Source organism: Vicia villosa, linkage group LG7, assembly GCF_029867415.1.
Source record: "Vicia villosa cultivar HV-30 ecotype Madison, WI linkage group LG7, Vvil1.0, whole genome shotgun sequence".
Lineage (NCBI taxonomy): Eukaryota > Viridiplantae > Streptophyta > Magnoliopsida > Fabales > Fabaceae > Vicia > Vicia villosa.
The window spans coordinates 91,032,473-91,052,720 of NC_081186.1; the positions used below are offsets into that span (position 1 = coordinate 91,032,473).

A 20,248-nucleotide genomic window follows, 5' to 3' on the forward strand; every position below is an offset into this window, starting at 1 on the left:
TGCGAAGATCTATTATATTTCAATTTGACTTAACACAACTTCAGTATCATTTCTTCGAGATCATTAGATTATCAAATTGCATCTTCAACATAAATTCCGAGGTAACCAAATCCATTGTTGCACGAAAAGTTGCCGCTGTTACCTTAGTAGCAAGTAGTCAACTACATATATGTTTAGTTAATTCCAAGGTAACATAATTTTAATTTTAAAAAACTAATATAACATGACACGTGTAAGAATAAAATTTTGATTAGTTGTATATGTTTAGTTAATTTACAGAGTCATACCTTTAAACTCTTAGTTTATAGACAACATTTAGAAATAAACATTTTGTATTTTCAATCAATCATATTTGTTAAATCTTAAGAAACATTAAGTTTTCAATCAATCATAACAAATATGATGTGCTGTGTTTGATTTGTGTGTAAATTAACATTATTTATAACAACGGTATATTAAAATTAAATTAGTATTATTGAATATTTTATTATATATTTTTTAATTTATCATCTAATATGATGTTTTAAATATATTTAAATTTGTATTGCTAAAAACAAAAAATTAAACTTTAAATAAGCTAAATGATATAAATTGAGAGATTAATTTCAATTTTAATTTTTTAATGAAGTCACTCTATTTACCCCACTTCATAATGAATTTAAGAAATATTAATATATAAAAAAATGATAAATAAATATTTAAAATTAAAAAATAAACAAATTTCGACAACAAAATAATACTATTAGCACTACTTTGTTTTATTTTATGTCTAATAGTTTTATTGTTGCAATGAATCTTCCCCGGATCATTTTGTTATACGGAGATTTATACATAATATGCGTTTTTATCCGAGATTTCGAAAAATACTGGTTTTTCAGAATTTTCCATGAGTTTTTATCATAAATTTTGAAAAAATTACCGATTTTTTTTAAATTTCTGATATTTTTTGGCAAAAAAAAGAATTTATACTACCAAAATTTAAAATTTCTGGTATGAAATTTGAAATTTATGGTAGTGAAATTTTTTTTTTTTTTTGTAAAATGAAAGTTTTAAAAATTTTACAGAAAAATTCATTATTTACCCTCCACTAATTTGTTCAAGGGTAATTTTAGAATAACAAAATATAGAGATGTGGCATGTCTAATTTGGAGGGTAGCATGTTAATTTTTCGGATGTGTGTCCTCAAAGAAGCATTTATTGAAAAGGAATGTATCAAAATAAGAACATATAAATTCACTTATGTGAATAAAATATGTCAAAGTCATTAGAAAATAATTTTCTGGCTGGTGGTTAGATTCTTTTCATTAGCACACTTCTACTCTTACTTTGTTGATAATCTTAAAGCACACTTCTTTCTACTGTTACTTTGTCGATAAATTTATGCGGAAGAAAGTGTTTATTAGAGTTTGTAAATGATGCGCAAAATCCTGGTCAGTAGTATCTTCTTAATTAACTTAGACAAAATCTACTTAGTAATAAAATTATATTGATTGATACGCAATGTATTAGGTAAGATGAAACAAAAGACTAGATAAATAATCAACAACTTAACGAAGATTAACAATAATACATTATGAGCCCAAATGTGGTTTCACAAATTTTCCATCAACATGGCTCTAATTTTGGCTCTAAGTTCATCAGAAACATTAGTTACTTCAGGTGATTGAGATGGTGCTTTTGTAGGCTTATATAATTCAGCAGAAGCCTCCCTGCTAACTCGCCCAAGTTCGCTTACTTGCGACTTGTCTGATTTCACTATCTCCCCCTCCTCCAACTCAGCCTCTCTTTCAGCATGAGACCTCCTACTCTTATGCTTTGTCTTTCTGCTTCGGTGTCGGTGTATATGCTCATCCTCAGATGAACTATAATGTTTACGCGAATGTCTACGCTCCCGGTCTGACAAGTCATTCTCTCCACGATGTCGCCTAGGAGAGCCGTACTTTTCATCAGAGGAGCTATTGTATTTGCGATGATGCCTTGAGTGTTGATGCTCATCATCTGAAGAGCTATCATGCTTACTCCTGATCCTGTCCCTATCTCTGTCTGAATCTCTTCTCTTGTGCTTCCGCCTGATTTTGTCCCTGTCTCTGTCTGAATCTCTATCCCGACTTCTGTGTGAAGATCGATGTGATCGATGCTTTTTTCTGGACCGTTTCTGATCCCTTATATCTTCTTTATTTTCTTCTTCCTCTTCCTCTTCCTCTTCTTCCTCTTCAAGTCTACTGGTCCTTGAACGGTATTTTCTTTTTGATCGCCTTTCAATATTATCATCAACAGCAACTTTTTCGTCAGACTTGTGACTTCCATCTGAATTATCATCAGAAAGCTTTTCTTCAGACTTATGACTTTTATCTGAGTTATCAGCATTGAACGGAACAGAACTTCCTTCCCTTTCTTTAATCAAAAGATTTCCAATCTCAGCATCCGAACCTGAGAGCCCAGAGCCTGGTGGCTCAACAGATAAAGCTCTTGGCAGTTCACTTTTAAGTGCTCCAGCTCCACTTTTTATCATAGCTGCAAACATCTTGGCTCGTTTCAATCTCTCTGCTTTAAGCTTTTGCTCTTTAGTCATATGTGCTTCAGAGGAGTCTGCCTCGCCTGCTGCTGCAATAGCCACTTTTTCTGCAATAGCCTTGGCAACTGGAACAGAAGCACTAGCCTCTGCGTTCAGATTGCAATGTGGAACAAAACCCTGCAGTTGAGATGACGGCAAACTCCCAGAGCTGGACAAATTCCTACCATCACTTCCAAGGCCTTGACCATTACCACTTGACGTCTTACTAAAAATTTCTAAATTGGGCCTTTTAATGCCCCTGGTAGCTGCCTGAAGAATAGCAGCGGCTGCCGCCGCATGGATGTTAACTGTAGTTTGAGATTGGCTGTCTTTGGGAGTTGGCTCTTGACCATCCTTCTTTAAATTGCCAATATTCATCTTGAATTTATTGTCATTTTCTTCATATGCAGCAGAGTTATTATCTCTTGCACGACCAGCTGGATTGTACTTCTGGTAGCCCTTACCTGGTAATTTAGACTGAGAGCAATTGAAAAGATGGTCAGATCGAAATCAAATTTAACAAACCTTAAAATTAATCAAATGAAAGTCTACCCAAAATTCCTAAGATGAACTAATCACACAAAAAATCTTCCTGAACCCAAATAAAATAACTCCAAATATTTAAACTTAGCCAAAAGGAATATTTTATAAAGCAAAGATGAATAGAAGTAACCATTATTGCTTTGAATACACATAAGTTGTCACAATTATGTACTGCGTGGCCAAACAAAATATTTTGTATACTGTGAAATTTGTGAACTATTGAATGAATTATACAAAAGCATGCATTTCGTCCACATAATACGAACATGAAATAATTACAAACAAGAATAACCAACATAATTAGAGGGAAAGCCTAATGTGTAAATTATTAAATCAGTGTTCTTGAATCATGTTCTATAAGGCAGTAAACTGCAACTAATTTCTCATTTCTCAGGGCATGATTTCAATCACAGAAACAAATGAATTGCAAGGGGAAATTTTAATGATTATTAGAAACACACCTCTTCAGCAGTTTGAAGAACTTTCAGATAGTAAGTATGATACTGATTGGAAGGCAGAAGAAATGGGAACCTTCCATGAGCACGATCCTGTTCAGCAAGAACAGTCTCAAATGGCCTGCCATTTTTTAAGATGAACTCAACGATCCTCTCAATAACAATTTTTATGTCAGATGGAGGTTCAACAACAGGCAGTTCAATCTTAGCTGTACTGGGCACAGAAGTCTGTGATTTATTTGCAGCATTGGACCCTGAATCCAGGATATCTCCTGTTTTTGTCTTTCCTGAAGTTACTGTCTTAACATTAGTGATAAACTGATTCCGCTTTATAACAGGAATTTTTTCTTTAAAAGGTATTTGAGTTTTAGAAATGCTTTCATCCTTCTTGGTTGCATCTGAGGATGATTCTGCTTGTTCTATCCCTTTAGATGCATAAGTGGTACTCACATCAACAACTCCCACATGTGTGTTTCTCTCAAGGTCACTAGCATTTTCTGTTGTGCCATCCTCATCCTCTCCATATCCATAGACAGATCCAAGCAAAGACAATGCACCACCTGTTTGATCCAGCCCCTGACTTCTATTCTTGTCCAATGCTGAATCTGCATCAACTGTTTCGACATTCAGAAGTTCTTGATGATCAACCAGAAACCTAAAATACGGATGAAGATGATGATCAGGCATCAGGAACCCAAATGTTGGATTATCTCCTTGTTTCACCCTCAGAATGATTTCTGATTGGCTTCCGTGCTTGCTGACAAATATTGCAGTCCTTGAAATAATCTGGTGTAGCTTCTCATTTGGAGGCTGGAAAACAAAAACAAAAACAAAAAATGGTTTTTGTCAATAAATGTGAATTTCAAATTAGCATTAGCATAACTCTAATTTTGAAAAAGGGTCATGCCAGGCAATATATATACATAAAGAACTTATTAAACAGACACAAGACAACCTCATATATACTTGAATAATCTTAAAGATCAAGAAATAGAGGTTTATGAAGATATGTTTCATCCCATTTTCTCTCAAGAGGCAAATAATCAACAATTTCTACCATTCTAATCCCACCTGCACAGCCCCTTCTCATGATATCAAAAGGAAAAAAGGTGGCCTGTGAATGGCTACCTCGAGTCACAAGAACTTCGTTTATGCTCCAAGCATCTGAAACTTAGACATCATAAGCCTTAGAATAACATATGTACCCTAGACAATTATCACCTAGTCACATTGGTTAAACAATGAGAGGGTCAATTAAAACATATGAAAATCACATGATCGGAGTATATTCTAAGACAGATTACTCACCAGGTTATGACGTAAGCTTTCTGGTACTGGAAAGTTGGGACGAAAACCAGACTCAGTATCATCGCCCTTTGTCTCAGTTGACACATTAGAATTTTCATATGAAAATGCAACAGCACGATAGCCAGCTGAATCCACTGCACCTGAATCATTATCTAAACAAACACAGAAAGAAGACATCTTCATCAGAATCACATACAATTCTCAACTGCAATTATATCATACACCTAAAAGAGTAAGAGCACTAACACCAAAGAAACTAAAACAACAAAAAAGGAAGCCAGTTGAAAACATCCTTACTTGTAGTCTGACACAGGAACCGTAGCATATTAGATTGCATCCTGCAAATGTAAAGATTGTTGTTGTACAAACAAAAAAACTAAACATATCCATGTGTGATGTGTCACCAAGATGAGAACCAATTAAAAAAACTTTTCATTCTCGCTTGTTTTTAAAAAAAAAAAGTAGAGAATTAGCCATGATTCATTAACACAATATTGTTCCAAAAATACAAAAGTCTTCAGTATAGCAATACAACAACAACAAACAAAACTTGTCACACAAGTGGGGTCGGTCACATGGATCAACGTTCCCCATAATATTCTACCTAAGACCATGCTTCTATCCAAATTGTTAATCTCAAGATCTATCTTAATAACTACTATTATAATCTTTCTAAGTCTTCTTCTTCCTCTAATTGTTTGACTTCTCTCTATCAGATCTACTCTTTTTATCACAGAATCTACAAGTCTTCTCTTTATATGCTCAAACCACCTAAGTCTATTTCCCACCATCTTCTCTACTATAGGTGCTAACCCAACACTCTATTATTTTATTTCTAATCCTATCATGTTTGGTCTTACCTCACATCCAATCCTCATCTATGCTACACTAACTTTATTCTTGTGTTGCTTCTTAATTGTCCAACATTCTATCTCGTACCATACGCAAATCTTACCGCAGTCCGATAAAATTTTCCCTTCAGCTCAAGTGGTACCGTTGCGTCACATAAAACCCCTTAAATCCTCCTCCATTTCAACCACTCAGCTTGAATTCATGGTTTACATCCCCTCCTCCATGTGGATAAATCTAAAATTAATCTACACACAACAATATGTTCATGCAATCCTTTCATCAAACATCAAAACATTCAACTTTTCCATCTACGGAACAAAAATCAGCACTACAATAATAATCAAGCCATAATGCCTTATTCACTAGGTAGTACTGACATCAGAAACCAAAATTCCAGTCAAACAGTTTCATAATTTTTTGCTAAAATTTTCCTATATAATTATTAACTAAACTATCTTCCATTAAATCCACTAATTAACGTTCCAACTCTTACACTTACAAAAAATTGCAATTCCTCTCGTCAGTAAAACATAAAGCAATCTCAACACCGCTAGGTTCGATCCAATATAAACAACGCTAAATAAAAGAGAAACTAAGCATAAAACAACAGCGAATAAACAAAATATAAAAGAAAGGAATAAGAAGCTAGAAGAGAAACTACGTTAATTTACCTTGTGATTCTTCGTGAGGAGGAGATGAAGGAAGATCCAGATAACGTTGATGATCAAGGTCTGCTTCGACGGAAGAAGGAGGATGAAGAGGACGGCGCTTGGGGCGAGGCGGAATGGGACCAGAGAGGAGATGTCGAACATCGTAGCGATCGATTGAGAGAGAGTTCCAATCAACAAGCGCTTCCGGTGAATTCACGAACGCCGCCATGCCGTCGTCGTCGAACAGCATCGCGTGTCGACCAACCACCGCTAGATCCATCGATTCTGGACCGTAGATTGGTTGATGAATGAAAATCTGATTTGATGAATGAATTCACACACGGTATTTTTCTCCCTAAATCTCAGAAAACAAAATTGAACATAGTATGAATTAAATGATGATTTATTGAAGGATTGTATAATTTGTTATTTCGTCGCTATAGTTTTGCTTAGGAATCAAATGAAAATTTGGGATGATTCTGTACCTGTCCCTCGTAGTATACCCTAGTAGTAAGGACAGGCCTATTGTTTCAAATTCAAAGGTAAGTCTGGGCCTTAGGCCCATTGACTAAATGAATTTTAAACTAGGGCATTTCTTTTCCCACCCTTATTCCTTCAACCACACTTTTAAAAATTCAAAAATATCTTCAAAAAATTTCGGAAATGCATATTTGAAAACACTTTAAATCACCTCATTCTTCGTAAATTGAGCTAAAAATTAGTTGGGAGATGTATCTCAGAAATTTTCCAGGATGAATTTGGAGATACATCTCCGAAAACACTCATGACACCATTTGCTACACGTTTTTCATTGAAATTGGTGTTGTTGTCAAGGACTCTCTTTCGATTTTAACCAATACTAGAGTCATAGAAATTGTATCCTTGCGTTTTGACGCTTACGTTCCTACATTTCTGCCATTTACGCGGCCTAGCGAAAAACTCAATTTTGTGAAAAATCGGGTGTGAAATAAAATTTTACCGTGTCATTTCATCAGAAAAAATTAGGGATCAAAGTCCCAAACTCCTAAATACGCAACACCTCCCCCTAAATTCTTTGTTTTTCTATTTTATTTGATTCAATTTTTGTTTTCAATTTTCAAAAAAATCCCGAAAAAATTGTAGACTCTTTATTTGATTTTAGTTGTATTTTTAAAGTTTTATTTTAATTTTTTTTCTATTTTCAATTGTTTTTCTCAATATGAACATTGTTGGTATTTACATATTTGTTGCTGATCTTAACGAGATCAGAACGATCTTTTGTGGCCTGCAACACTTGGTATTCTGCGGTGGATGAAAAAAAAAGGGTGTACCTGCAAGACACTCTGATGCTCAAGTAAGGTTAAGAGTGAAAGAGTACAAATGTGAAGTTAGAATCAATAGAATACTTGACTCTCTTATGAAATGGGGTATTTATAGTGCCCCAGAGCTGAGCCAAAGTCTCCATTTTGGGCCGGATTCTCAAGCCCAAAATAGAAGACTGTCAGGATCCTACGTGGGTAGGGGAGACCAGCGCAAGGTCTACATCCTAGGTCAGTTGCATTTTTGATGCATAAATACTAGGTCTAGTTATCTCGATACACCTAATACCAAATTAAAAAAAAAAAACTAAGAGGAAAATTTTCAGATATACATATCCGAAAACACCATATTTTCGTATAAAAAAAAGATTTATCAGGATGTGCATATATGAAATTAAGTATAATAGGGGTGACTCGCTCGTTTGCGTTCAATTTTGTAGGAAATAAGTGTGTCTGGGAATACATCTTCGAAAATTATGGGTATTTTTGATTTTTCACAACGGATTTAAAAGAAAGTATAAGGGTGGGAAAAGAAATTTTCCTTCAAACTTTCTATCTCTAAACCTAGTCCTCATACCCCTTCCCACAAACTTTCTCACTTTCCAAAAATGTGCTTAAAGTATTAAATAAAAATTCATTTTAAAGTATATTAAAATTTCAAAAATTTGATACATGTTAATATGGTTGTCATTTGATGGACACAAGTTTGGGTCGGGTGAGTCATGTCCTAGGCGTGATGGGTTAGAATGGGAGTCTCATGACCATCCATGTCACACCCGCCTGATTCGTAATATTGCCCTTTACGATGTTTTTTAGTCTGATTGGTTATGCATCTGGTCTTACGTTTTAATGATAACTTTACATATTATCTTAAGGATCAATTATATATATTAACGATTTTTTTCTAGTGTGTAGATTTTGCCTTGCAGGTTCAAACTCTAGTAAGAAGGCGTGTGACATCATCAGGTTCTGAACTCAACACTCTGGAAGAATACTAGTGTTGTATTACAATGGAAGTCAAGATTCTAGAATGCTACTTCTGCAACAGTTCAAAGGAATGTTATTAGAAGAGCTCCTGGTCGTGACTTATAAAGAAAGCTCTGGAGGCCTTCTAAAGCTTTGCTTCTGTGTCCCATGCTTTTGAACGAGTTATGAAAATTTGAAGACATCGCTTCTGAAGACCAAGTGCTGAAGACTATGAAGACAAATGTTCTACTAAACATGTTCTGAAGACTCAAAGACTTAGGTTCTGAAGACTCAAGTTCTTATCATCTACAACATGCTTCAATTAACATACAATCAAAAGCCTCTGAAGACTTAGAAGATCAAAGACGACTTGCCTGTGATGGTGAGTATATAAGTACTAACGTAAACTGCGACCTCTACTTTTATACGGTGGCGTAAGGACAGTCTAATTTGTACTTGTTATTTATCATTCCCACCATGATCGTTGGGGACTTTACAGTTGTACTTTGCTTTCTTATTCTTTCCTCCAACGGATCTATCCTTCTCTATAAAGGAAGCCATTGAAATAATTTGAAATCAACGAATCAGTTCTACAAAACTACACCAAAGCGCTACACAAACTCTGTTAGAGAAATTCTTTGTATAGTTTTGTATTTTTAGCAAGGAGCTTTTGTTCATATCTTGCTTATCAATCTTTTTATGTTATTGTACTTAAACATTGTGTAATCATCTTATTAGAAGCATCTTGTAATACACACTTGTAATCAACGTGGTTGATTAGATTCCTTGGGAGACTAGGTGCTTGTTAGAATCCTCGAGAAAGACTGTGGCTACGGTCATAGTGGTTTCACGACAAGGATCAATTGAACTTGTTGGAATTGTCAACAAGGTTGATCATAAGCTTATTGTGGTTGTTTCTATGAGACTCTAGGTGCTAGTCAAGAGTCTGAAGAAGACATTGGATGCGGTCAATGTGGTTGTCTCTAATCAATTTGACTATAGTAGATTAAGTCCATATTGAGAAGGTAAAATCACCTTGGCGGGTGAACTGGAGTAACTTCGTTAACAGTGAACCAAGATAAAAATGATTGTGTTCATCTATTTTTATTCACTTGTTAATATCTTGTTTTGAGTTGCAAAAAAAATTATATTTGGTGCAACCCAATTCAAACCCCCCATTTCTTGCACCTTCACTAACAACGCTCAAGATATATTGCTAACACATAATCCACTAGAAACACTCTACATCCAATCAGAACGCGAACATCACAACGATATATCTTAAATGCAACATTGTGAAACTCAAAATTTGATAATGAAAGTATTTTGATTAAAATGAGTGAAACTTAAAGAAACTTGAAAATAATTTCCGAGATGGATTAGAAACACTCTACATCCATTTAGAATGCGGACATCACAACTATATATCTTGAATGCAACATTGTGAAACTCAAAATTTGATAATGAAAGCATTTGGATTGAAATGAGTGAAGCTTAAAGAAATTTGAAAATAATTGCCGAGATGGATTGCTAGAGCAGATAAAAATTGGTGCAATGTTGGTGTTCTTACATAATCTTTTATCATGTAACTGAAAATTTATTTTATTTTTCTAACCTTTTTTATTTATTTTATATCATAAACAAATGAATGCAAAAGTCATTGAGAATATATTGCATACGAAAACCATTAGACTTGGATCCAACATTTGTTCTTCCCTAAGATTCAATGAGACGAGGATCGAATGATCTTCACTAAGATTGATATTTATGGACGATGAATCAGATTTAAAATTTGTCAAAAATATAATCTTGTAGATTGAAATGCAAACAATATAAAAATAAGAAATTTATATTTTAATAAAACAATGAATATCCTCGGGTATTTTATAAATCGAGAGATAAAATAACATGTTTAAAAAAAATACAAATATGTAGTTGTTGGGGATCGAACCTACTATCAATTCCACCTTTCTCCTCAGTTATAGATTGACTAAGGAAAAAGTGGCGACTTTCCAGGACACTTTTCTTACGTCGCCCATAAATTCGAAGTAATAATCTTTTCGTAAAATAAGTTATTTATCTTAGCAGCCTCCCTATTTTTTAAGGCTCTTGTGAAAATTTGGAAGGAAATTATAAAAATCCAACAAAACTTTTTGTGGGGAAATTCTGAAGAAAAGAAGAAAGTCCATTATGTTAATTAGGTTAGTTGGAGCAAGGTTTCTAGTCCAAAGAGCCAAGGCAGTTTGGGAGTAAAGTTTATTGAAGTTTTCAACAAAGTTATTTAACAGAATATTTGTTCTATAATCATTTTTGCTTTTTCGAAGACTTAATCTAGACAGTTAAATTGGAGGTATGGATTTTGTTTTTTCATATTAGAATACTATATTGAAAATTTCTCACATTTTATTGGGTTATCTTTTTAGTAACCTTTCCATGAAACATATTAACATAATCAGTGAGTGCCTCATAAAGTAAGGTATATGACCTAGAACAAATAAATACTAGCAACCTGACTTTTAGTGGTTCTCTTTCAAGCATATATAAAGGTGAAAGGAATTTCTTACATCTCACGTAAGCATACTTCCTAGTACTTGTTTCACTTTCATAACAACTATTGATGCTGCATGATACACGATCTCTCTTCAAAACTTGTTTTGGTTTCTACAAATTTGTATTTGTGAAGGTTCTAATAATATTCTTAACCTCTCAAGCAAGTCTAAACAAATCTCTTGAAAAACACAGCAAATCAAAAGCAACAAAACATTACATATGATTGGTGGTAACCTTTAATTACTGTAACAAACACTTTAGTATCCAACAGAAACAAAAGAGTTAAGTATTTTATATTCTTTCTCTATATAACATATTCTTTACCATAAGTGAACAAAGAAAAAACATAAGAGCCAAAAAAACCATGTCATCTTCTTCTACCTTAATAACCTTCATCATACTGTCCTTTCTCTTCTTTGTAAATATTGATGCCAATCATCAACCATGCGGTGAAAAATTCTTGAAACTCATCGAACAAAGAAACATAACAGCATGCAAGAGATTACGAACTCAAGGAGCCGAATTCGGTTGGAACCACTACAACAGCACAAACTCAACCACACTTGAAATCTTATTTGGTGCAATTTTAGATACAAACGAAGGGTGGATAGCTTGGGGTGTGAATCCAGAAAAAAGAGCAGAAATGATTGGAACAAAAGCAATCATAGGGATTAAAAACCCCGATTTTGCTACTACTTCATCATCACCTTTAAGAGTTAATACTTATGATGTTACAAAAGAAACCAAAATCGGTTGTACTCTTTTACCTAACAAAAACATTGGCATTAATGTTTCACATATGATGTTTCAAGACGAAGGGTCGAATTTTTATACTATATATGCTAGATTGGTTCTACCCTTGGATAAATATAACATAACAAGGTTGAACCATGTTTGGCAAATTGGATATGCTGTTAGTGGTGAAAGTCCTTTGCGCCATCCAATAAATCTTCACAATGTGGATAGCACTGAGACTATAAATTTGAATTCTAATCATGGTCTCAGCACCGGACAGTTCCGGAGTTTCCTGCGATTGGTAACTAGCCCTTTTTCTTTTATACTACTAAGTTAACAACTCAATCATAGTTTTAAATTGCAGTTCAGGTCATAGATGGAGTCATATATATTACAGACAAAAATTGAAACTGCGGTTGCAGACTGCAGTTTAAAATCATGAACTAGTAATTGTAAGCATTTGTTTTCCATTATAATTTTTTTATATATTGTGATTTATTATTATGATGAAATTTAGGTGCATGGAGTTCTAAGCATTATAGGGTGGGGAACAATGTTGCCTCTTGGAGTAATAATCCCAAGATACTTTAGAGTGTATCCTGTTAAATGGGAAAACTCTAAAGTGTGGTTTTTCCTACACATTGGTTGCCAATTAACTGGTTTTCTCATTGGAACTGCTGCTTTTGTTATTGGATTGGTTCTTGGACACTCATCTAGATACTATATCTTCCACACTCATAGAGACTTTGGAATTCTCATTTTCACTTTTAGTACAATCCAGGTATTATATTAATTTTCATCTTTTTTAAGACCATTATTGACTGAGTCGCGCTATATTTAATGGATAATAGCCATTTGAATTAGATTTGATAATCTAAATTTAATTGCAAATTTTTTAAATTATTTTAAATAAATATGCATTATTTTGAATTATTAAATCAAGATCGGACAATCAACAATGGTCGTCTGTATGGATGTATGGAATCATGTTTCATCTTTTATCTTTATGAATCATCTTCTATTACTTTAATGTTCATCTTTTGCTATTTTTCAGATGTTGGCATTTCGGTTAAAGCCTAAAGAAACAGATGATTACAGGAAATATTGGAATATGTATCATCATTTTCTTGGATATGGATTATTGGCTATCATAATCATAAACATATTTAAAGGAATTGGCATTTTGAATGGAGGTGATAAATGGAAGTGGAGTTACATTGGAATTCTTATATGTTTAGGTGCCATTGCATTTGCCATGGAGATTTTCACATGGATTAGGTATCTCTACATCGATGAGAAGAACAATAAAAAGGAAAATAAAGAGAAGGAAGATAATGAGAAAGAAAATAAAGAGAATGCTAGTGTTCATAATCTAAAGGAGTAGTAAACAAACACAATGGTCATGCATGTGAGGATATCACACTCTATTGGTTGAATAAAATGTGTTCTTTTTTTGTGTGTGTGTTTTTTTGGCATATATTTTGTGTGTAATAATTGATAGTTTAATATTTAAATAATGATAAGTATAATTTTTCAATCTCAAACATTTTCTTCCATTGAATGGGTGGTTCAGCTCCTATGGTTGCATGATTCTTGAAATCCTCAGTCGAACCTTCTTTAGGGTTCTGATCATCTTGTCTATTTTTAATTTCTAAAAATATAAAATTAAATATACTGACTTTGGATCTAAATATTTCTAGTAGATTCAATAAGTTTCTCAACTCCATAAGTGGACTAGTCATTGAATAATGCATCAAAGGGTTGTAAGTGAAAATGAGTTTTCACTTGGAAACTATCAACCAATAAGAACAATAACAGAAAGTTAGTTGGAAAATTAGTTATATAGTTAGAAAGTTAATTATAACATGTGACACGATAGTGTGAGCTATCATTTTCAAGTATAAATATTATAAATTTCAGCTATTCTAAGTAACGAGAAATTACTTTCTTTTCATTTTTTTTTGTATTCACCACTGTTTCTCTGCTCCATATCCTCACCTAACAAATGTTAGAACTTTTGTCAAAGCTAGTGTCAAAGTTCAAATGTGGGTATGAGTTGAAAAAACGCTTAAAGTCTGTTAGACAATTTTCACTTCTTTTAAGGGTTTATACAGTAGAGGATGTCTTCTTGGGGCCTTCCCCAAGAGAATAAAAGTTTGGTAAATGGAAGAACCGGTGTCAATAATTAATATCACGATCGGTTTGGCCAACAAGCTCGATTCAGAGCGGACTTGAGCTTATGGCTTGGCTTGCTATTAATCTTATTTTGTTTTGGCACTAAAAAGTTTAATTTTTTTAGAAAAAATATTCAAATTGGCACATCATTTGTCTATTATAGTTGACACATCATTCGTCGGTTACTCTGACTGAGTTTAGGGTTTTGGAGAGTAGTGTCAGCTCTTTTCGAAATCTCTCCCACTTAGAAGACCAATCCTTTGCTCCAAAGTTTTCTCCCACGCGTTTTTCCATCTAATTGTCCACTTTATTAACGGTCAAATGATATGGATCGTTCATTCGCTATAAATAGAGACCTTCAATCACTTCTCTGTTTACACCAAAATTAAGCTCTTCTAAGTTTTTCCTTCCTTGTTCTCTTATCTTTACGCTCTTGAGTTATTAGAGACTCATCTTCTTGCTCTTTTTACTCATTGAATTTTCCGAGTATTTCTTGAGTTCTCTCTAGAGAATTAGTTGTCTTTTAAGCAATTTCTCATCGTCTGATAAATTATTTTAGGAGGTCAAACAACCATTGTTTGAGGGTATAATCTAGAACAATGTCCATAGTGCAGTAGAATAACTTATAATTTGACTGAGTTGTTTAATTATGGGATTTCGTGTCGATAGTCTACTTGCACAATTTTGGACAGTGTCACGAAACGTCTTATAAGGAGATTTTTGGTACACGACTCAACTAATAAGTTCTCACGTAGTATAGATCAAATTTTCAAAACTTTTCAAAATCCAAAAACAACAATTTTAAAACTTTTCTCTCTGCCATGTCTATCGAACAAATTATTGGTAATAATTGCATTGTTTCTGTTATCAACAAACCGTTTGAATTTGAGGAAAATCACTTCAAACGATGACAACAAAAGGTTTTACTTTTCTTGGCAATGAGAAATGTTATCATTGTCTTGACTAAGGGCACACCACTCGTGGATGAAACAACATATAAATTTCTGCTCATCCAAAAAAATTATTCTGAGTGGCCAAACAATCATTATTTGAACATTTATTTATAAAACCGTATAATTTAACTGAGCTATTTTATTTTAAAAATTTTGTAGTTGATAGTCTGCTTCTAAATAGAGCAATCTAATACACGACTCAATTAATGGTTTCTTACGAGACATAAATCAACATTTAAAGTTATGGAATTGGGTGAGTTGGGGAATTGTTTGCAAGTCTCGCAATTTAGGTGGTTTGGGTGTTAAAGATATTAGAGTTATGAACTTGGCACTGTTGAACAAGTGGAAGTGGCGAATTTTGAAGGAATCCGATACGCCGTGGTTGAGACTCTTATGCAGTAGATACGGTAATGTAAAGCTCAAGGTGCTAGTTGCTGACGACAAGACGCTATCGGGTAAAGATTCAATATGGTGGCGGGACTTAGTCACGTGTGATAAACGTCTTTCCTCTACTGTCAGCGGCGGGTTTACAGGGGCGGTAAATTGTGGTGCAGGGAACGGGAGCCATACGGCTCTGTGGCATAATAACTGGCAGCCAGTCTCTAAAAGACGCTTTTCTTGAAGTTTTTGCTTTCGCAACAGAGGCTGGTATGTCTGTTGAACAAGCAGGTACGTGGGATAACGACATATGGGCATGGAACTATGATGTTATGGTGGATGGTACAGCAGCTCTGCATTATGCAGTCTTGGAGGAGTTTACCGATTGCCTAGATGGAGCGGTTTTAGATGTCTCAATAGAAGATGACTTTAGTTGAAATTTATGCGAAGACAGTATTTATTCGGTTAGTTCTTTTTATAACTGTTTCAGCAGGGAGGTTTCGGGTCCCTTGGATGGCCAGATTGTGGAAGTTATCAAGCTCATTTGGGATTTAAAAATTCCATCGAATATTGCTATGTTCGGTTGGAGGTTAATTCTAAAGAGAGTTCCAACCAAGGATGAGTTATGCAGGAGAGGTGTGATGGTGGACATATTGTGCGTTTTATGCAGAACTGAAGACGAGTCAGTGTTGCACTTGTTCAATTGTTGTTGCATTTCAGATGGCGTTTGGAAGAACATATATAGTTGGATGGGAAGTGAGCTGAAGATATCCCTGTAGTATTTCAAGAATTTCTTGTTTAATTCGACCAAAGTGGAAAATAAGATTCACATAATTACTGTGGCGGTGATTTGGTTTGCAACCGTTTGGAGTCTATGGTTGGTTAGGATTGATATGATTTTTAACAATGCCATTTTTCAGCTTTAACGAATGTAAGACGGCTATTGTTTTGAGATCGTGGAAGTGGATGTACGCTTATAGTAAAATCTCGGTTATTTGTAATTTTAATTTTTGGAACTCTAACCCTCTCGTTTGCTTAAGAGGGTAGTTTGTGTTGTATTTGTGGGCGGTATTTGCATATTCTCTATTGAACTACACTTCGACATAATAGAGTTCGATCCAATTCTCACTCTTATCTTTTTAACGACCATCCATGAAACATAATTAGTGAGTGCCTCATAAAGTAAGGTATATGACCAAGAACAAATAAATACTAGCAACCAACCTGACTGTTAGTGGTTCTCTTTCAAGCATATATAAAGGTGAAAGGAATTTCTTACATCTCACGTAAGCATACTTCCTAGTACTTGTTTCACTTTCATAACAACTATTGATGCTGCATGATACACGATCTCTCTTCAAAACTTGATTTGGTTTCTACAAATTTGTAACACAGCATTCTTTAGTAAATGTTATTGTGAAGGTTCTAATATTCTTACCCTCTCAAACAAGTCTAAACTAATCTCCTGAAAAAGACAACATATCAAAAGCAACAAAACATAACATATGATTGGTAACCTTTAAGTATTGTAACACACACTTTACTATATCCAACATACACAAAAGAGTTAACTATTTTATATTCTTCTTCCTATATAACATATTCTTTACCATAAGTGAACAAATAAAAAACATAAGAGCCAAAAAACCATGTCATCTTCTTCTATCTTAATATCCTTCATGATACTGTCCTTTCTCTTTGTAAATATTGATGCCAATCATCAACCATGCGGTGAAAAATTCGCGAAACTCATCGAACAAAAAAACATAACAGCATGCAAGAGATTACGAACTCAAGGAGCCGAATTCGGTTGGAACTACCACAACAGCACAAACTCAACCACACTTGAAATCTTGTTTGGTGCTATTTTAGATACAAGCCAAGGGTGGATAGCTTGGGGTGTGAATCCAGAAGAAAGAGCAGAAATGATTGGAACAAAAGCAATCATAGGGATTAAAAACCCGGATTTTGCTACTACTTCATCATCAACTTTAAGAGTTCATACTTATGATGTTACAAATGAAACCAAACGTGGTTGTACTCTTTTACCTAGCAAAAACATTGGCCTTAATGTTTCACATATGATGTTTCAAGATGAAGGGTCCAATTTTTATACTATATATGCTAGATTGGTTCTACCCTCTGATGAATATAACATAACAAGGTTGAACCATGTTTGGCAAATTGGACATGCTGTTAGTTGGGAAAGTCCTTTGCGCCATCCAATAAATCTTAACAATGTGGATAGCACTGAGACTATAGACTTGACTTCTCCTCATGGTCCCAGCACCGGACAGTTCCGGAGTTCCCTTCAATCGGTAACTAGCCCTAGATTAACAACTCAATCATAGTTTTAAATTGTAGTTCAAATCATAGTTTTAAATTGTAGTTCAAATCATAGTTGGAGTCATATATATTACAGACAAAAAATGAAATTGCGGTTGCAGATTGCAGTTTAAAACCATGAACTCGTAAGCATTTGATTTCCATTCTAATTTTTTTTTATGATGAAATTTAGGTGCATGGAGTTCTAAGCATTATAGGGTGGGGAACAATGCTACCTCTTGGAGTAATAATCCCAAGATACTTTAGAGTGTATCCTTTTAGAAGGGAACCATGGTGGTTTTTCCTACACATTGGTTGCCAATTAACTGGTTTTCTCATTGGAACTGCTGCTTTTGTCATTGGATTGGTTCTTGGACGCTCATCTAGATACTATATCTTCCAAACTCATAGAAACTTTGGAATTATCATTTTCACTTTTAGTACAGTCCAGGTATTATATTAATTTTCATCTTTTTCGGACCATGATTGACTAAGTCGCGCTATATTTAACGGATAATAGCTATTTGATTTAGATTGGATGATCTAAATTTAATCTCAGAATTTTTAAATTATTTTAAATTATATAGTAAATATTAAACATGTATTATTTTGAACCATTAAATCAAGAACGGACAATCAACAATGGCCCGTCTGTATGGAATCATATTTCATCTTTTATCTTTATAAATCATCTTCTATTAATGTTTATCTTTTGCTATTTTTTAGATGTTGGCATTTCGGTTAAAGCCTGCGGTAACAGATGATTACAGGAAATATTGGAATATATATCATCATTTTCTTGGATATGGATTATTGGCTATCATAATCATAAACATATTTAAAGGAATTGGCATTTTGAATGGAGGTGATAAATGGAAGTGGAGTTACATTGGAATTCTTATATGTTTAGGTGCCATTGCATTTGCTTTGGAGATTTTCACATGGATTAGGTTTCTCATCATCGATGAATGGATTGAAAAACACCGTAAGAAAAAGGAAAATAAATTAGAGAAGGAAAAAAATGAGAAGGAAAAAAAAGAGAAGGAGGATAAAGAGAAGTTGGAGAAGGCTAGTGTTCCTAATCAAAACAAGTAGTAAACAAACACAATGGTCATGCATGTGAGGATATCACACTCTATTGGTTGAATAAAATGTGTTCTTTTTTTGTGTGTTTTTTTTGGCATATGTTTTGTGTGTAATAATAGATAGTTTAATATTTAAATAATGATAAGTATAATTTTTCAATCTTAAACATTTTCTTCCATTGATTGAGTGGTTTAGCTCCTATGGTTGCATGATTCTTGAAATCCCCAGTCTAACCTTCTTGAGGGTTCTGATCATCTTGTCTATTTTTAATTTCATGCCCTAAAAACATAAAATTAAATATACTGACTTTGGATCTAAATATTTCTGGTTGATTCAACAAGTTTCTCAACTCCATAAGTGGACTAATTATTGAATAATGCATCAAAGGGTTGTAGGTCAAACTGAGTTTCACTTGGAAACTATCAACCAATAAGAACAATAAGAGAAAGTTAGTTGAAAAGTTAGTTATATAGTTAGAAAGTTAGTTAGCTTACACTACAAGTTTTTTTACCATAAATGTGACACACAATAGCATAGTGTGAGCTATCATCTTCAAGTATAAATATTGTAACTTTCAACCATTCTAAGTAATGGGAAAATACTTTTCATTTTTTTGTGCTATCCGTTGTTGAACTCTCTCATTATAATATGGTATCATCGTATTATACTCTACTTTCTCTTTAATTTATTACATTCATCCGAGTGAAGGTCCCAATTTTGTTAAACTTACACCTCTTTTGAATGGTTCAAACCACCTATCTTGGTCAAGATTAATGCAAAGAGCACTTAGTGCTAAGAACAAGCTATCTTTCATTGATGGATCCATTGAAGTTTTGGAACTTCTTGATTTGGTTTGAGTAGCATGGGAGAGTTGTAACTATCTGGTTCATTCATGAATTCTCAATTCCGTTTCTGAGCCAATTACTCAAACTATCGTTTTTCTGGAAAATGCTCGTGATGTTTTGATAGTTCTCAAAAAAAGATTTGCAAGAGTCGATAGAATTCGAGTTTCAAATCTTCTAGCTAAGATCAACAATATGAAATTAGGTTCAAAATCAATTCTTGATTACTACACTAAAATGCATGGATCATAGGAAGAACTGAATTCACATAGTCGAATGCCAACATGTACTTGCAATAAACAATATGTATATGTGAAGCTATGCGCTCTGCAAGAAATTTTCGCATAGAAGATCAAATAATGCAGTTTCTCACAAGTTTGAATGACAACCTTTTTGTTATAAAGACTCAAGTACTTCTTATGGAATCATTACCCTCCATCAACAAAATCTATTCAATGGTCATTCAAGAAGAAAGTAACAACATTGTTCTTTTACTTAAACCTGACAATAGCCCTCAGATTGAAGAATCTAACACCTAGATAAATGCTTATGATTCAATAAAGTTTCAAGATCGTGGT

General features: G+C 33.9%; 3 protein-coding genes across 4 annotated transcripts; 2 read left to right on the forward strand and 1 right to left on the reverse strand.

The window, feature by feature from the left end:
* Positions 1 to 1,510: 1,510 nt before the first annotated feature.
* LOC131615788 (uncharacterized) lies at positions 1,511 to 6,834 on the reverse strand. 2 transcript variants are annotated; one of them, XM_058886947.1, is made up of 4 exons: positions 6,384 to 6,834; positions 4,861 to 5,012; positions 3,559 to 4,362; positions 1,511 to 3,031 (listed from the first exon to the last, which is right to left on the reverse strand). In XM_058886947.1, exons 1-4 carry the CDS (start codon positions 6,640 to 6,642, stop codon positions 1,592 to 1,594), a joined length of 2,655 nt encoding a protein of 884 aa, XP_058742930.1. In that variant the 5' UTR covers positions 6,643 to 6,834; the 3' UTR covers positions 1,511 to 1,591. The 2 variants fall into 2 exon arrangements, with proteins under 2 accessions (XP_058742930.1, XP_058742931.1); XM_058886948.1 differs by having other exon boundaries at positions 5,158 to 6,528.
* A 4,616-nt stretch (positions 6,835 to 11,450) lies between these two features.
* Positions 11,451 to 13,402, forward strand: LOC131617810 (cytochrome b561 and DOMON domain-containing protein At3g25290-like). The gene is made up of 3 exons (XM_058889063.1): positions 11,451 to 12,212; positions 12,429 to 12,692; positions 12,966 to 13,402. The coding sequence occupies exons 1-3, from the start codon at positions 11,541 to 11,543 to the stop codon at positions 13,293 to 13,295; spliced, it is 1,266 nt and encodes a 421-aa protein (XP_058745046.1). The 5' UTR covers positions 11,451 to 11,540; the 3' UTR covers positions 13,296 to 13,402.
* Positions 13,403 to 17,034: 3,632 nt separating this feature from the next.
* Positions 17,035 to 18,968, forward strand: LOC131617811 (cytochrome b561 and DOMON domain-containing protein At3g25290-like). The gene is made up of 3 exons (XM_058889064.1): positions 17,035 to 17,735; positions 17,936 to 18,193; positions 18,469 to 18,968. Exons 1-3 carry the CDS (start codon positions 17,067 to 17,069, stop codon positions 18,835 to 18,837), a joined length of 1,296 nt encoding a protein of 431 aa, XP_058745047.1. The 5' UTR covers positions 17,035 to 17,066; the 3' UTR covers positions 18,838 to 18,968.
* The last annotated feature ends 1,280 nt before the right edge of the window (positions 18,969 to 20,248 follow it).

Bases quoted from the DNA above. Each gene is read 5' to 3' on its own strand.
- LOC131617810 (XM_058889063.1), top strand. From the start codon at position 11,541: ATGTCATCTTCTTCTACCTTAATAACCTTCATCATACTGTCCTTTCTC. The intron at 12,213-12,428 runs GTAACTAGCCCT...GATGAAATTTAG, and splicing joins TCCGGAGTTTCCTGCGATTG to GTGCATGGAGTTCTAAGCAT. The intron at 12,693-12,965 runs GTATTATATTAA...GCTATTTTTCAG, and splicing joins TCACTTTTAGTACAATCCAG to ATGTTGGCATTTCGGTTAAA.
- LOC131617811 (XM_058889064.1), top strand. From the start codon at position 17,067: ATGTCATCTTCTTCTATCTTAATATCCTTCATGATACTGTCCTTTCTC. The intron at 17,736-17,935 runs GTAACTAGCCCT...GATGAAATTTAG, and splicing joins TCCGGAGTTCCCTTCAATCG to GTGCATGGAGTTCTAAGCAT. The intron at 18,194-18,468 runs GTATTATATTAA...GCTATTTTTTAG, and splicing joins TCACTTTTAGTACAGTCCAG to ATGTTGGCATTTCGGTTAAA.
- LOC131615788 (XM_058886947.1), bottom strand. From the start codon at position 6,642: ATGGATCTAGCGGTGGTTGGTCGACACGCGATGCTGTTCGACGACGAC. The intron at 5,013-6,383 runs GTAAATTAACGT...GTGTTTGTTTAG, and splicing joins TCCTCACGAAGAATCACAAG to ATAATGATTCAGGTGCAGTG. The intron at 3,032-3,558 runs GTGTGTTTCTAA...AATTGCTCTCAG, and splicing joins TTCTTCAAACTGCTGAAGAG to TCTAAATTACCAGGTAAGGG.